General features: G+C 44.9%; 1 protein-coding gene across 4 annotated transcripts in view; it reads right to left on the bottom strand.

Annotated features, from left to right (window-relative positions):
- The window catches only part of mycbpap (mycbp associated protein), a 330,021-nt gene that overhangs the window by 67,684 nt on the left and 244,261 nt on the right, over positions 1-18,076 (bottom strand). For all 4 annotated transcript variants that reach the window (XR_010977536.1, XM_068057785.1, XM_068057786.1 and 1 more), the window contains exon 13: positions 3,828-3,974. Coding sequence is in view for 3 of the 4 variants with exons in the window: in XM_068057785.1 (XP_067913886.1) it covers positions 3,828-3,974 (147 nt within the window). In the remaining variant the exon portion in view is untranslated. The remainder of the gene's footprint in view (positions 1-3,827; positions 3,975-18,076) is intronic.

Genomic DNA, 18,076 nt, shown 5'->3' with positions numbered 1-18,076 from the left:
ACGCAGACACAGGGAGAACTTGCAAACTCCACACAGGCAGTACCCAGAATTGAAACCGGGTCGCTGGAGCTGTGAGGCTGCGGTGCTAACCACTGCGAGTGTTGGCAGCAAGCTATTACTGTGAGAGGGTCGGGGGCATGGATTTCAACGGGAGTCCTCCACCCTGCCCACCATAACTTTGAGAGAAGATCAGCAGAAACCCCTGGAGAAGAAATGGGAACGACTACTTGCGGCGCCTCTCCAGAATGCTCATCTATCATCTGCCACAGCAGAACACCTAGGCTCCAATGTCGGGGAGTTGAGAGCTATGAGGAGCTGGCACGAAAGAGGAGTTGAGGTCTGGGGCAGATCAGCCATGATCTTATTGAATGGCGGGGCAGGCTTGAGGGGTAGAAAGGTCTACTCCTGCTTCTATTTCTTATGTTCTTACACATACCTTCTATCAGGGACATTGTCTTTATGGTACACAGCATTTTGTGCAGATTCCATCTGGAGGAATAGTAGGACTAGAACAATTCTGCTCTGGAAAATGCTTTGGTCTGGATTTTCCACCCTTTGCTTGTTTTATTCACACCTTCCTATCTTTCCTGCCATCTTTGAAATATATATTCATCGATTTTGATTTATAAAAGCACTCTGGGCTTTTGTTTTTAAGTGAAATATACCATGTGAAGGCAAGGTGTGATATCAGTCCCTGACAACATATTTATTACTGTGGAACAAAAACAGAAAATGCTGGAAATACTCAGCAGGTCAGGTAGCATCTGTGCAGAGAAAAGCAGAGTTAACATTTCAGGTCGATGACCTTACATCAGCACTAGTCTTTATTGTAGGTTCACTGTCTCATTGAGGATGCAAAATTTGATTGGGAGTATTAACTTACTGCCAGTTGTGCATCAGAATATACTGTGCTTATGGCTGGGCAGCTTCTGTTGTGTAGCTGTGTGAGGAAGCTTAAATACTCTACAGTTTCATTTCATCCTCCGTCTCATCTGACGTATTAACAAAAAACGTTTTTTCTTCCTTTCTGTTGTTAAGGAACGTAAGCTCCAGCAGTTGATGGGGACTAATGCCCCTCCAGATCCTTCTTCCCCTTCACTTCCCCCCTCTGATCTGACCCCTTGCCGTGTATTCACTATACCCTCTGGCCTCCCCCTCTCTGATGCTGAACGTTCTGTACTCAGCAAAGGACTCAGTTTTATCCCCTTACGCCCCCACCTCAATGAATTTCATGCTCGGCATGACGTTGAGCTTTTCTTCTGTCGCCTCCGCCTCCGGGCTCACTTCTTTGACCAGCAGTCCTCCCCCCGACCAGCAGATTCATTCACCCGCCTTCAGCATTCTCTCTCTACCTGGACCCCTCCCTCTGGCCTCTTACCCTCTCTTGATCTTTTCATTGAAAAGTGTCGGTGAGACATCAGCCGTCTCAATTTCTCTGCCCTCCTTGCTCACTCTAACCTGTCTCCCTCTGAACTTGCTGCACTCCATTCTCTCAGGTCTAACATCGACATTGTGATCAAACCTGCTGACAAGGGTGGTGCTGTTGTTGTCCGGCGTACCGACCTCTACGTTGCAGAGGCTCAGCGTCAACTCTCAGATACTTCTTCCTACCTCCCCCTGGACTATGACCCCACCACCAAACATCAAGCTACTGTCCACAGGACTGTCACTGACCTCTTCTCCTCCGGAGATCTTCCCTCTACAGCTTCCAAACTCATAGTCCCACAACCCTGGACAGCCCACTTCTACCTTCTTCCCAAAATCCACTAACAGGACTGTCCCAGCAGACCCGTCGTTTCAGCCTGTTCCTGCCCCACTGAACTTATTTCTTTCTATCCTGACTCCATCTTTTCTCCCCTGGTCCAGTCTCTTCCCATCTACATCCATAACTCTTCTGACGCCCTACGTCATTTTGACAATTTCCAGTTTCCTGGCCCTACCCGCCTCCTCTTCATCATGGACGTCCAATCTCTCTACACCTCCATCCCTCACCAGGACGGTTTGAGGGCTCTCCGCTTCTTCCTTGAACAGAGGCCCAACCAGTCCCCATCCACCACTACCCTCCTCCGCCTGGCTGAACTTGTTCTCACATTGAACAACTTCTCCTTCAACTCCACTCACTTCCTTCAAGTAAAAGATGTTGCTATGGGTACACGCATGGGTCCAAGTTATGCCTGTCTTTTTGTGGGATATGTCGAACAGTCCTTGTTCCAGTCTTACTCAGGCCCCCTCCCCGAACTCTTTTTCCGGTACATTGATGACTGTATCGGTGCTGTTTCTTGCTCCTGCCCCGAATTGGAAAATTTATCAACTTTGCTTCTAATTTCCACCCTTCTCTCACCTTTACATTATCCATCTTCGACACTTCCCTTCCTTTCCTTGACTTCTCTGTCTCCATCTCTGGGGATAGGCTGTCTACTAATATTCATTATAAGCCCACTGACTCCCACAGCTACCTCGACTACACTTCTTCACACCCTGCCTCCTGTAATGACTCCATTTCATTCTCCCAGTTTCTCCATCTCCGATGCATCTGCTCTGATGGTGCAACCTTCCACAACAGCGCTTCTGATATGACTTCCTTTTTCCTCAACTGAGGATTCCCCCCCACTGTGGTTGACAGGGCCCTCAAGCGTGTCCAACCCATTTCCCACACCTCTACCCTCACCCCTTCCCCTTAGAACCGCGACAGGGTTCCCCCTGTCCTCATTTTCCACCCCACTCACCTCCATATCCAAAGAATCATCCTCCGCCATTTCCACCACGTTCAGTATGATGCCACTACCAAACACATCTTCCCCTCCCCTTCCCTGTCAGAATTCCGAAGGGATCGTTCCCTCTGCGACACCCTGCTCCACTCCTCCATTACCCCACCACCTTGTCCCCTTTCCATGGCACCTTCCCATGCAATCACAGGAGGTGTAATACCTGCCCATTTACCTCCTCTCTCCTCACTATCCAAGACCCCAAACACGCCTTTCTGGTGAAGCAGCGATTTACTTGTATGTCTTTCAACTTAATATACTTATTCGCTGCTCACAATGCTGTTTCCTCTCCACTGGGAAAACCAAACACAGATTGGGTGACTGCTTTGCGGGAACACCTTCGCCCGGTCCGAAAACATGACCCCGAGCATCCGGTTGCTTGCCATTTCAACACTCCCCCCAGCTCTCTTGCTCACATCTCTGTCCTGGGATTGCTGCAGTGTTCCAGTGAACACCAACGCAAGCTTGAAGAACAGCATCTCATTTACCGATTAGGCACACTACAGCCTGCCGGACTGAACATTGAGTTCAATAACTTCAGAGCATGACTGGCCCCCCTTTTTTATTTTTATTTTTCCTTTTTAAAAATTTTTAATTTAGTTTGTTTCATCATTCATTTTTTTAACAATGTGCCTACCCACTGTTTGTTTTCATGTTTGTGCTTTTGGCCAGGGCTGTTCATTCGGTCACTTAACACCCTCTCTGCGCTAATGCTTTGTCTTTCAGCACACCAGTAACATACCGTTTGCCTTTGCTCCGTGACCTTCTGGTCAGTTGTTCTCTGTGACTTTCTGTTCTATCAACACCTTTCGTTTTGTTATCTTTTGCCCCAACCCTGCTTTATTTGCTTAAAACCTATTACATTTCTAACCTTTGCCAGTTCGGTTGAAAGGTTCACTGACCTGAAACGTTAACTCTGCTTCTCTCTCCACGGATGCTGAAAGACCTGCTGAGTATTTCCAGCACTTTTTATTTTTATTTATTATTAAAGAACCTTAAACCCTTCCATCCTGAAAATACAGCCCAGAAATTTTTTCATCTCCTGAGTTACCAAATGCTTACATTGGGGTTCTTCCTCTCGAAGACCTCTTCTTCAATGAATGAAGCTTCGACAGGAGACTGGGCTCGCTGTGGGGTGCGCACCCCGGCTAGCACTTCATTCAGTATCTGTTCAATTATGGCCATCTTTTCCTTCTTCTCAAGTTCTTGCTGAAGTCAAGGAAACACAGTATTAGATGGGAAATGGCTGGGTAATAATTCTGAAGGATGGGAATACTCACCAATCCCGAATTTGTAGTTGCCGAAACATAATTGGAAATTTCAGTGAGTGTGACAATAGAGTTATTTTTCAGCACAAAAGAACACACCAACATTTTCAAAAATGTGAGTCCTCCAAGTGGCTGAGACAAGGTTATGCAACAACAGCATGCACTTCCGGGCTTTGACATTTTTTGTGTTACAGGTTAACCTGGTCATACTCATGATGTGTCTCAGAAGTGGAACCCCATCTGCCCGTATATTTCATCTAACACATTCAGTAGGTCACTGAATTTAAATTTAAATCTGATTCCCTGATTTAACTGCAATCACTCCTTAAATTGTGTGCAAATTTGATCATTTTCCTTGAATCCTAGTTATTAATGTAAATTGGCCCAAGACTATTCCCTGGGACCCTCCACACAACCCCACTCTACCTCCTCCCACCCCACCCACTCCAACCCATCCAACCCCATCTATCCCATTCATCTCAATGCTTCCTTCCCCAAGCCAATTCCTTATCCACACCTAGGTTTTAATCAAATCCCACTGCTTTCAGTTTCTGTTGTATCTTTTTATGACGGACATTCTCAATTGCCTTCTGCAAATCGAAGCATATCATATGGGTTTCCACAGCCCTTGCGACTGCTATGCACCAGATTAGTTCCAGAGAGTCAATGCTCAAATACGTATGTACTAAGTCATAGAGTCACAGAGTCATTACGGCACAGAATGAGGCCATTCAGCTCATTGAGTCCATCCTAACTCTCTGTAGAGCAATCCAGTCAGTTCCATTCTCTCACCTCATCCTTGTAGCCCTGCAAGTTTATTTCCCTCAAGTGCCCATCCGATTTCCTTTTGAGGTCATTGATCGTTTCCGCTTCCACCACCCTCATACACGGCGAGTTCCAGGTCATTACCACATGCTGCACTAAAAAGTTCTATCACATTCCCCCTATATCTCTTGTCCCAAATTTTAAGTCTCTGCTCCCTAGTCCTTGTACCATCAGCTAATGGGAACAGCTTTTCTTTGTCTACCTTATCTAAACCTGTCAGAATCTTGTACACCTCTATGAAATCTTCCTTCAACCTCCTTTGCTACAAGAAGAACAACCCCATCTTCCCTAACCTTGTAGCTAAATTCCCTCACCCCTAGAACCATTTTGGTAAATCTCCTCTGCACCCTCTCAAGGACCCTCACATTGTTCCTAAAGTGGACGCAATACTCTAGTTGTGGCCTAGCCAGAAGCTTTATAAAGGTTCAGTATAACTTCCCTGCTTTTGTGCTCAATACTCTATTTATGAAGCCCAAGATCCCATTTACGATGAAGCCACTTAGGACAGAGATGAGGAGAAATCTCTTTACTCAGAGGATTGTGAATCTTTGGAACTCTCTACCCCAGCGGGCTGTGGATGCTCGGTCATTGAGTATGTTTAAAGCAGGGATTGACAGATTTCTAAATACAAATGACACAAGGGGGGATATGAGGATAGTGTGGGAAAAAGGCATTGAAGTGGATGATCAGCCATGATTGTATTGAATGGTGGAGAAGGCTTGATGGCCTACTCCTATGTTCCTAACCCCCAAGTCCCTCTGTCCATGCACACTCTTTAGAACTGTGCCATTAAGGCTATATTGCCTCTCCCTATCCCTTCTGTCAAAATGCATCACCTGCATGTTGGCTTTCAGTGACTTATTGATAAAGGGCACCCAGGTCCCTTTGTACATCTACACCTTCTAATCTCTTACCCTTTAGAAATACTCTGCACATCTGTTCCTCCTACCAAAGTGGATAACCTCAATTTTCCCACTTTATATTCCATCTGCCATGTACTTGCCCACTCACTAAGTCTTTCCAAATCTCCTTGAAGCCGCTTTGCATCTTCCTCACAACACACATTCCCACCTAGTTTTGTGTCATCTGCAAAATTGGAAATACTACCTTTGGTCCCCACATCCAAATGAACAGCTGGGGCCCAAGCACTGATCCCTGCAGTACCCCACTAGTCACAGCCTGCCAACGTGAAAATGACACATTTATTCCTACTCTCTGCTTTCTGCCTGTTAACCAATCCTTAGTCTATGCCAGTACATTACCTCCTATCCCATGTGCTTTAATTTTGCTAACGAACCTCCTGTGGGGGACTTTATCAAAGGCCTTTTGAAAATCCAAGTATACCATGTCCCCTTTATCAATTCTGTTAGTAACATCCTTACAAAACTCCAACAGGCTCGTCAAATATGATTTCCCATTCATAAATCCATGTTGACTATGTCCAATCAGATCACTATTACCCAGTGTCCATTTATCATATCCTTCAGAATAGATTCTAGCAATTTCCCAACGACTGATTTAATGCTAACAGGTCTGTAATTCCTTGTTTTCTCTCACCCTTCTTAATAGTGGAATGACATTTGCGACCTTCCAATCTGCAGGAACCATCCAGAATCTATAGAATTTTGGAAGATGATCACCAATGTATCCACTATCTCCATAGCTACCTCTTTCAACACTCTGGAATGTAGAATATCAGGTCCTGGGGACTTATCAACCTTCAGCCCCATTAATTTCTCCAATACAATCTTCTTACTAATACTAATTTCTTTCAATTCCTTATTCCCCCGAATCCCTTGGATCTCTAATTCTGGGAGATTTCTTGCATCTTCCTCAGTGAAGACAGACACAAAGTAATCATTTAGCTTCTCTGCTATTTCTCTATTCCCCATTATAAATTCTCCTGACTCTGCCTGTAATGGACCCACATTTGACTTAGCCAAACATTTCCTTTTTACGTACCTACAGAAGCTTTTACAGTCCATTTTTATATATTTTGCTAGCTTACATTCATATTCTATTCTCCCTTTCTTTATCAGTTTCTTTGTCCTCCTTTGCTGTATTCTAAAATCCTCCCAATCCTCAGATTTACTACTATTTTTGGAAATTTTATAGGCCTTTTCTTTTAATCTTATACAATCCTTTAATTCCTTTGTTAGCCACGGTTGACTGCCTTTACTTTTGGACTTTTTGTGCCTTGAAGGAATGTACAGTTGCTGTAAACAATGTAATATTGCTTTAAAGACTATCCATTGCCTTTGTACTGTCATATCTTTTAATGTATTTTACCAATCTCAGCCAATTTGCCCTTCATACCTTTATAATTTCCTTTGTTCAAATTTAACATCCTGACTTCAGATTGAACTACTTCACTTTCAAACATAATGTAAAATTCTATCATATTATGGTCACTCATCCCTAAAGGTTCTTTTACAACAAGATTATTAATTATCCCTTTCTCATTCCATAATATTAGATCTAAATCGCCTGTTCTCTAGTCGGTTCCTCAACATACTGCTCTAGAAGACATCCCCAACAAACTCCAGAAACTCGTCCTCCACAGCATTAGTGCTCATTATGTTTATCTGGTCTATATGCAGATTGAAGTTACCCATGTTAACTGCATTACCCATACTACATGCTTCTCTAATCTCCTGATTAATACCATGCTCCACACTACCACGACTGTTTGGTGGCCTATAAACAACTCCTACCAATGTTTACTGCCCCTTGCTGTTTCTTAGCTCCACCCAAACAGATTCCACATTTTCTTCTTCTGATCTGAGACCCTTCCTTACTAATGTACTGATCCCATCCCTTATTATCAGTGCAACACCACCTCCTTTTCCTTTTTGCCTGTCCTTCCTAAATGTCGAATATCCTCGAATATTCAGTTCCCAGTCTTGGTCACCCTGTTATTTCTGTTATGGCAATTAGATCATACCCATTTACCCCTATTTGGGCCTTTTTAAGTCATCTACCTTCTTGCGAATGCTGGGTGCATTCAGGTAGAGTGCCCTTAACCTTGTCTTCTTGACAAGCCTAGTTGATGCTTGCCTTTGTTTCACCTGCCTTTTAATGTCACTTGCTACTTTTCTACCTCCTGTTACCAGCTTTACTTCCTTCCAATTTGAGCTACCCCTCAGGTTCTCATCCCCCTGACAAGCTAGTTTAAACCCTTTCCAACAGCACTAGCAAATCTCCCTGTGAGGATGTTAGTTCCAGTCCTGTTAAGGTGTAGCCTGCCAATCTTGTGTAGGTCCCACCTGCCCCAGAACAGGTCTTAATGCCTTAGAAATCTGATGCCCTGCCTCCTACACCAATTCTCCAGCCACATGTTCAATCACGCAATCCTCCTATTCCTGTGCTCACTAGCACATGGCACTGAGATTACTGTTTTGGAGGTCCTGCTTTTTAATTTCCTTCCTAACTCCCTAAAATCTGCTTTCAGGACCTCATCCCTCGTCCTACCTGTGTCATTAGTACCAATGTGGACCATGACCTCCGGCTATTCACCCTCTCCCGGAAGGATGTTCTGCAGCTGCTCCGTGACATCCTTGACCCTGGCACCAGGGAGGCAAGAGGATTTGAGTACAGAAGTAGTGAAGCTTCAACTGTATAGAACCCTGGTTAGACTGCACTTGGAGTATTATGTGCAGTTTTGGTCCCCTTACCTTAGGAAGGATATTATTGCCATAAAGGGAGTGCAACAAATGCTCACCAGACCTGTTCCCGGGATGGTGGGACTGTCCTATGGAGACATTGGGGAAACTGGGCCTGTATCCTCTTCAGTTTCAAAGAATGAGAGGTGATCTCATTGAAACCTACAAAATACTTAATTGGATAGATAGAGTAGATGCAGGTAAGATGTTTCCCCTAGTTGGGGAGTCTAGAACCAGGGGACACAATTTCAAAATAAGAGGGAAGCCACTTAGTTCAGAAATGAGTAGAAATTTCTTGACTCAGAGGGTTGTGAATCTTTGGAATTGACAGATTTCTAAATACAAATGGCATAAGGGGATATGAGGATAGTGTGGGAAATAGGCATTGAAGCGGATGATCAGCCGTAATCGTATTGAATGGCGGAGCAGGCTGAATGGCCTACTCCTGCTCCTATATTCCTAACCCCCAAGCCCCTCTGTCCCTCTTTAGAACCGTTCCATTAAGGCTATATTGCTTCTCCCTATCCCTTCTGCCAAAATGCATCACCTCATATTTCCCTGTATTAAATCCCATCTGCATTAAATTCCATCCGCCACTTGTCTGCCCATTCTACTAGCCTATCTATGTCCTGTTGCAGTCGATTGGTAGCATCCTCACTGTTTGCCATACCTTCAAGTTTGGTATCATTGGCAAATGTTGAAATTTTACTCTGTATTCCAATAGCCATGTCATTCATATATTGTTATGAAAGTGATTCTGTTCTGTTAAAATATTTTTTGAGGAATTCGTCAAACTAAAGAAATGTTGGACCATGTTGGACCAAGATGGTCATCAACAGGACACTGAAAGAACTGGTTTGGTAACAACGTTTACTGGTTGTCACATGATTCAAGTTAAAAATAGAACAGAAACCCTGATAGCTTGGAAAGATGTGGGCACAGATGTGACAGTCGTGCGCCCCTTGACAGGACAGAACACCAGCTCAGCCCAGCCTGTTTCATCTCTTTAAAAAGCCTGCAGAAGGAGAGAATTCCCAAGGAAGAGAAGACCACAACCCAGCTCAGCTTTCCAGCACCTTTCTAAAAGATCCTGAGAAGTCCACTGTGGCAACTCATCTCATCTCCTGTCTTTGAAGAAAAGCCTGCTCAATTAATTTCCTACGCCACCTGGAAATAACTGGTCTAAAAGATCCCTGTAACCCGTCTACGTGTATTCGGAGGCCAGACTGCATGCCAGTTTTGGAACACAACATATCTCATCTGCTGTTTTCTTCAAGACTGAGCAGGTATACAGCCCAAGTGTTATTTTTGTCTGTAACAGAGCTCTGAACAAAAATTCCTTTTATTTTTCCTGTTACCTTAACCAGGGCTAAGGTAAAAAGGGAACTTAAAAAATTTCAATCTGTGTGTTTATGCTTTACTTCATTACTGGTTAAGATTTGTTGTATAATAAACTGGTAATTTTGGTTGTTTATTAAAGAAACCTGGTTAGTGTTTTTCCTCTGGGAAAAAAAGAGTATATGATTGACCATATTGGTAATTGGGAAAATTTAAATATATGTTGTGACCTGTGGAGAAGTGGGACTAGAATAAATGGTGCACTCCTCCCTCCTCGGTCGTAACAATATATCAAGCCAGCAGTGATCCTAGCACTGACCCTTAGGGAACTCCACTGTCTACCATCCTCGAGTCTGAAAAACGATGATTTACCACAATTTGCTCTTTTGTGTCCTTAAGCCAATTTTTTTGATCCAAGCTAACACTGACCATCTTATTCTAGGAGCCTCAATTTTGTTTACCAGCCTTTTATGTGGTACTTTGTCAAATGCTTTCCTAAAATCCATTTGGACAACATCCACTGCATTCCCTTCATTAGCCTTCTCTGTTCAATTAGTCAAACATGATCTGCTTTTTACAAATCCGTGCTGGCTCCCCATAATTAACTCAAACCTCTCCAAGTACCTGTTAATTCTTTTCCTTGATTATTGTTTCTCAAACCTTACCCACTCACTGGCCTGTAGTTACAAGAATGTCCTAATAATCAGCTGTATTATTTTGCTTGGTACAGTCGAAGTAAGAGGAGGGCAAGAGATGAGTCTGTAGTTTCTGGAGTCTGTTTCTTCATTTTTATTTAGAATGGTTGTACCATTAGCTTGTTTCAAACCTATAGAGTGTGGCCTCTGGCATTGATTGCCTCTCTTATAATGGCCAACAGGAACACAAATCACATCCTTTGTCTCTCTCAGTACCTCTTGATAAGACCGGGTGGCACAGTGGTTAGCACTGCAGCCTCACAGCCCCAGCAATCTGCGTTCGGTTCTGCGTAGTGCCTGTGTGGAGTTTGCCAGTTCTCCCTGTGACTGCGTGGTGCTCTGGTTTCCTCCCACAGCCAAAGACTTGCAGGTTGATAGGTAAATTGGCCATTGTAAATTGCCCTTAGTGTAGGTAGGTAGGTGGTAGGAGAATGGTGGGGATGTGGTAGGGAATATGGGATTAATGTAGGATTAGTATAAATGGGTGGTTGTTGGTCGGCACAGACTCAGTGGGCCAAAGGGTCTGTTTCAATGCTGTATCTCTCTATCTCTCTATGACCATACAACTGTGAAGTTTACAGGATGGAAAGAGACCAGTTGGCCCATTATGATGTGTTAGAGCAATCTCAAGCAAACCCTACTGCCCTGTGCTCACTGCATAAAAAATTCTCAATCTTTCTCCTCACTCTGTTGATGACTGCTCAACAGTGACTGCAAGACCACAGTCACGAGTCTTTCACTGTTCACTCTGTCAAAACACTTCATCATTTAAAAATCTCTATTATATCTGCTCTTAGCCTTCTCTGCTGCAGTAGAAATAGCCCTATTTTCTCAAGTCTCTCCTCAGAGCTATGCACCATGATATTAATGCGGAGACGGGAATGGAACCGTGGGAGGGGGTAGCCAGTAGTGGGAGACCAACACGCAACATATTGGGATGTGTGAGAATGTCTGGTTTCAACAGGGATGCCTCATTATCACTTTATTCCTGGCTTTCATGTCTCCATTCCACATGTGGAAGTGTGACAGGAACCTACATGACACGGTTTTCCTAGGACTGTTGGAAAGCCCAGTTCACAGATGCAATGGGGGAAGAGGTTTGGAGATTAGATGAGTTATTTTTTTAAATTAAAGTGAGCGTTATGTCTGAAAAGAGAGAAAAGGCTATGCCTCGGTTCAGTGGGTTGTTTCTGAATGTTCAGCCTGATGCAATAAGAGGGGGGGACTTTGGAGATTAGCTGCACCTCTGCCTCACTCAGTATCAGAGATGGCGAGGTCAGTAGTGCGATGCCACAGGGTGCCAGTATTAAATTAACTCCTACAACACAAAGTCATCTTGACTTCACTTCAGCACTTAATCAAATATGATGACTTTAATCATATGCACTTCAACATTTGTACAATCCCATGATTAGGGCCCTACCAAAGTCATGGCCGTGAAAAATGCGTCATGGACTGTGAAATCTCAGGTCCTCTGTGAAATCAGCCATTTTGTGAACTTTGTGCGTTTTATTCATTGATACAAGGCTCACTTCGCTGATTGCCGGGCATGTTGTCTTTTAGTGAAGGCTCAACTCGCTGATTGGTAGATGAGGGAGGGCTTCCGGTGCAGTTTTGAAAGAAGCAGTCTCATGTATTAACAGACAAGTGAGAATGCCGAAATGAGCCACAATCATTACTGCAGCACATTGAGAGAAAGAATTTGGAAGCCAAATGGTGCCACTAGAGGGAAGGTAACCTGAGCATTGCAGCACTGGGGAAGTGGGGATACTGCTGCTTTCCTGATATTGGGTGTGCAAGGGGACTGTGTATATCGGAGAGGGGGGGGGGGGGGGAGTGGGTGGGTGCTCTGCAAGGAGGATGTGTGTATCGGGGGCTCTGCAAGGGGGCTGTGTGTATCGGGGTGGGGGGGGAGTGGGTGGGTGCTCTGCAAGGAGGATGTGTGTATCGGGGGCTTGGAAAGGGGGCTGTGTGTATCGGGGTGGGGGTGGGTGCTCTGCGAGGGGGCTGTGTGCATCGGGTGGGGGGGGTGTGGGTGCTCTACAAGGAGGATATGTGTATCGGGGGCTCTGAAAGGGGGCTGTATGTATCGGGGGGCTCTGCAAGGGGGCTGTGTGTATTGGGGGGGCTTTGCAAGGAGGTTGTTTGTATTGGGGGCTCTGCAAGAGGGATGTCTGTATCGGGGGGCTATGCAAGGGGGCTGTGTGCATTGGGGGGCTCTGCAACGGGGTCGTGTGTATCGGGAGCTCCGTGGGGGGGTGTGTGTATCGGGGGCTCTGTAAGGGGGTTCTGTTTATCAGGGGGCTCTGCAAGGGAGCTGTGTGTTTTGGGGGCTCTGCAAGGGAGCTGTGTGTATTGGGGGCTCTGCAAGGCTAGAGGTAGTGTTTGTTGGGGGCTATTAGAGGGAATCATAAATGATGTTGTAATGTGTGTGATGTCTCACAGCTGGAAAAGATGGTAGACCAACAGTAATTTTTAGTCTAGAGGCACATCAGGCATCTAGGGGAGCAAAGATTGACAAGCATAGTTGCCAAGGCAGGTTTGTCTCTGCCTCTGAAGCAAGCCGAAGGCCCCAGAGCACCTGCCATGGGTGTCATATACCCTGTGATTTTGGATCACCTTGGCGTGTTGAGGCACATCCGACAGAGGCAGGCCCAAGAGGCAGCTGCGCCTGACCCTGAAGCTCCATGACGAGAGCAGCAGCAGTCGGCCAGGACAAGAAGGACCCAAATACACCAGGGAGTGTATAGGACTCGTAACATCTACTCCAGATGTCTGAGCAACACGCCATTGAAGATTACAGTTCTCCAGAGAGGCTGTCACAGACTTATGTGGCCTTCTGCAGGACAATTTGGGATTGGGGGGGTCACCCTATGCAAGTGGGTTTAAAGATTACCATGGCACTAAAATTCAATGTATCTGATTCTTTCCAGGAATCCATCGGGGACATGTGTGGGGTCTCCCAGGCTGCAGTGCACTGCTGCATCAAGGAGGTGACCAATGCTTTGTTCAAGAGGGCAAGCGACTATGTGCACTACTGGACCAACCCTAACTGTCAGGCAGAGACAGCCATCGGTTTCGGGGCCATAGCTGGATTTCCACAGGTGCAAGCTGCAATAGCCCTCAAGGCTCCAACAGACCAACCAGTTTCCTTCATCAACAGGAAGGGCTTCCAATCAATCAACGTTCAACTGATCTGCGACCACCACAAGTATTTCCTGCAGGTGTGTGCCCACTTCCCAGGAAGCAGCCACAACACCTACATATATCGACAGTCCCAGGTGCCTCAGCTTTTCAATCCCCTCCACTCGCCTTCAGGGATGGATTCCTGGGGACAAGGGCTATCCATTGAAGACATGGCTTCTGACACAAGTGAGGAACCCTCGCACAGCAGATGAGAGGTACAACACTTGCCACAGCTCCACCCGAGCGACCATCGAGCAGGCCATTGAGCTACTGAAGATGAGGTTCCACTGACTTGACTGATCGGGTGGAGCCCTGCAGTATGCCCCAGTGACGGTTGCACGTATCGTGGTGGTCTACCGTGCTCTGCACAATCTAGCACTATAGAGGGGAGAGGCCTTACATGGGGAAGATATAAGAACGACAAACATCCTCCAACCTGGAGGAGAAACGCGGCCATGCAGCTATGAAAGATGATAACAAGGTGATGGAGGCCAAACATGGTGAGCGACGCCCATAGGAGGCAAGAGACAACCTCATGATGACCCGCTTTCAGGCACCCTGATGTCTACTCAATGAGATTCTGATGAAGATTAATCTTCATGCATGTAGTCTTCCGCCTCCTTCCCTTCTGTGTTACCTGAATGCCGACCAGTTGCATTGTGCGCCCGTGCCAATGGGAGAGCATATGTTGATTAGATCTTCAGTCACATTCCCACAGTGCACAGTGGCGTAGTGGTTAGCACCGCAGCCTCACAGCTCCAGCGACCCGGGTTCAATTCTGGGTACTGCCTGTGTGGAGTTTGCAAGTTCTCCCTGTGTCTGCGTGGGTTTTCGCCGGGTGCTCCGGTTTCCTCCCACCACAAAAAGACTTGCAGGTTGATAGGTAAATTGGCCATTATAAATTGCCCCGAGTATAGGTAGGTGGTAGGGGGATGTGGTAGGAATATGGGATTAGTGTAGGATTAGTATAAATGGGTGGTTGATGGTCGGCACAGACTCGGTGTTGTATCAGTGCTGTATCTCTAAATAATAATGAGGGCTGTTGACACATTGGCATTGCAGTAAGGTGCATGATGCAATGCAGAGGCTCACAATTAAGGAATGGTGGAACATGACTGTCACACAATGATGGCGAATAATTACCACAAAAGAGCATTTAATTACATTGCACATAACATATTGGTGTCACTCGTGAATACCCACGTACATATGAAAATATGAATTAGGAGCAGGAGTCGGCCACTCTGCCCCTCGAGTCTGCACTGCCATTCAATAAGATCATGGCTGATCTGATTGTAAACTCAACTCCACATTCCCGCCTACCCCCAATAACCTTTCACCCCCTTGCTTATCAAGAATCTATCTACCGCTGCCTTAAAAATATTCAAAGATTCTGCTTTGAAGAAAAGAAGTATCAAAGACTCTCAACCCTCTGAGAGAAAAAATTTTTCCTCATCTCTGTCTTAAATGGGCGACCCCTTATTTTTAAACAGTATCCCCTAGTTCTAGATTCTCCCACAAGAGGAAACATCCTTTCCACATCCACCCTGTCAAGACCCCTCAGAAACTTATATGTTTCAATCAAGTTGCCTCTTACGCTCCTAAACTCCAGTGGATTACATGCCTAGCCTGTCCAACCTTTCCTTATAAGACAACCCGCCCATTCCGGCCCATTTACATCCTTCCTTAAATAAGGAGACCAATACTGTACACAGTATTCCAAATGTGGTCTCACCAATGCCCTGCATAGCTGAAGCATAACCTCCCTACTTTTGTATTCAATTCCCCTCACAATAAACAGTAACATTCTATTAGCTTTCCTTATTACTTGCTGTACCTGCATACTAACCTTTTGCGATTCATGCACTAGGACACCCAGATCCCCCTCCATTTCAGAGCTCTGCAATCTCTCAGCATTTAGATTCAATGCTTCTTTATTATTCTTCCTGCCAAAATGGACAATTTTACATTTTCCCACATTATACTCCATTTACCAGATCTTTGCCCACTCACTTAACCTATCTATATACCTTTGTAGCCTTCTTTTGCTATTTTCCAATCTCATGGAACCTTCCCCGAATCTAAGAAATACTGGAAAATCAAAATCAACGCATCAACTATCTCGCTAACCACTTCTTTTAAGACTGTAGGATGAAGTCCATCAGGACCCAGGGACATGTCAGCCCACAGCTCCAACAATTTGTTCAGTACCACTTCCTTTTCTTGAGTTCCTCCCTCCCTTCCCTTTCGTGGTTTACAGCTATTTCTGGGATGTTACTTGCGTCCTCTATGGTGAAGACTAATAGCAAAATACCTGTTCAATTCATCAGCCATCTCCTTATTTTCCCTTATTAATTCCTCAGAATCACTTTCTATAGGACCAATGCTCACTTTGTTAACTCTTTTCTTTTATAAATATCTATAGAACCTCTTACTATCTGTCGTTATATTTTTCAACAGCTTTCTCTCATACTCTAATATTTTCCCTCCTTATTAATCTTTTAGTAATTCTTTGCTGCTTTTCATATTCTGTCCAATTTTCTGACCTGCCACCCATCTGTGCGCAATCATATGCTTTTTCTTTAAGTTTGATACTACCTTTAACATTTTTAGTTAACCATGGATGGTGGGTCCTCCCCTTGGAGTTTTTCTTTCTCATTGGAATGTATCTATTCTGTGTATTCTGAAATATCCCCTTAAATGTCTGCCACTGCATCTCTATTGACCTATCCCTTAACCTACTTTGCTAGTTCACTTTTGCTAGTTCTGCTTTCATGCCTTCATAATTGCCCTTATTTACGTTTAAAATACTAGTCTTGGACCCACTCTTTTCTCCCTCAAAGTGAATGTAAAGCTCAAACATATTATGATCACTGCTGCTTAAGGGCATTATCATTATGAGGTCATTAATTAATCCTGTCTCGTTGCACAAGATCAGGTTTAGTATAGCTTGCTCTCTGGTTGGCTCTAGAACATGCTGTTCTAAGAAACTATTCTATGAACCCCTCATCTAGGCTACCTTGGCCCATCTGATTTTTCCAATCTATATGTAGATTAAACTCCTCCATGAATTCCACTGTATTTTTCTGACAAGCACCTGAAATTTCTTCCTTTATACCCTCTACTACCATGTGGTTACTGTTGGGGTCTGTATACCACTCCCACAAGTGATTTCTTGTCTTTATCATTTCTCATCTCGACCCACACCACTTCTACATCCTGGGTTCCTGAACTTAGGTCATTCCTCTTTATTGTGCTAATACCATCATTGAGTAACCCCTCCACCTTTTCCTTGTTTCCTGTCCTTCCTAAATGTCATGTACCCTTCAATATGCAGGTCCCAATCTATACCATTCTGCAACGATGTCTCTGCAATGGCTATCAGATTGTACTGAATGCTACGCGCATTCAGATACAGAGCCTTTAGTTTTGTAGTTTTGTCCTTTTATTATTTTTGTAACCTCTAGCCTTGTCTGATGATTTACTCTTAGATTTGTAATCACTGTCCCTTCCTGTCATGGTCTGTTTATCTTTTCCCATATTAATACCTTTCTCTCTTGCCATGTCTCTACTCTTTGATTTACCACACCTTCCCAAATTTGATCCCTTTCCCCCACTATTTAGTTTAAAACCTTCTCTATTTCCCTAGTTATGCAACTCGCTAGAACACCGGTCCTAGTACAGTTCAGGTGTAGACCATCCCAACAGTACAGCCCCCACTTTTCCTAGCACTAGTGCCAGTGCCCCAAGAACTGGAACCCATTTCTACCACACCAGTCTTTGAGTCAAACATTAACTTCTCTTATCTTATTTTCCCTGTGGCAATTTGCACATGGCTCAGGTAATAATCCAGAGATTATTACCTTTGAGGTTCTGCTTCTTAATTTGGTGCCTAGCTCCTCATACTGACTATGCAGAACCTCTTTCCTCGTCCTACATATGTCATTGGTACCTACATGGACCACGACGACTGGATTCTCCCCCTCCCACTGTAAGTTCCTCTCCAGCCTGACCAGATATCCCGAACTCTGGCACCAGGCAGGCAACACAGCCTTCTTGCCTCTCGCTCTTTGATGCAAAGAACTGCGTCAATCCCCTCACCATACTGTCCCCTACTACCATGTGTGGCTAGGTAATTTTCTTAATACGATTGCGAGTGCTCTGATATGGTGTGAACCCTGCGCTAGCAGCTGGGCTGGAGGCAGGCTGCTTATCAGGCTGCCCCTCACCTGAGATGACTTTGGCAGCCGTTCTCTGGGTGACTGAGGCCTGGAGGGCCTCGGCTGCTTGAGGCTTTCCTGGATGGAATACTCTCCATTTGCCTGGATGAGTGCAGC

This window comes from Heterodontus francisci, chromosome 26, assembly GCF_036365525.1.
Source record: "Heterodontus francisci isolate sHetFra1 chromosome 26, sHetFra1.hap1, whole genome shotgun sequence".
NCBI lineage: Eukaryota > Metazoa > Chordata > Chondrichthyes > Heterodontiformes > Heterodontidae > Heterodontus > Heterodontus francisci.
The sequence above is the reverse complement of the archived record's forward strand: the minus strand, read 5'-3'. Positions and strand labels throughout refer to the sequence as shown.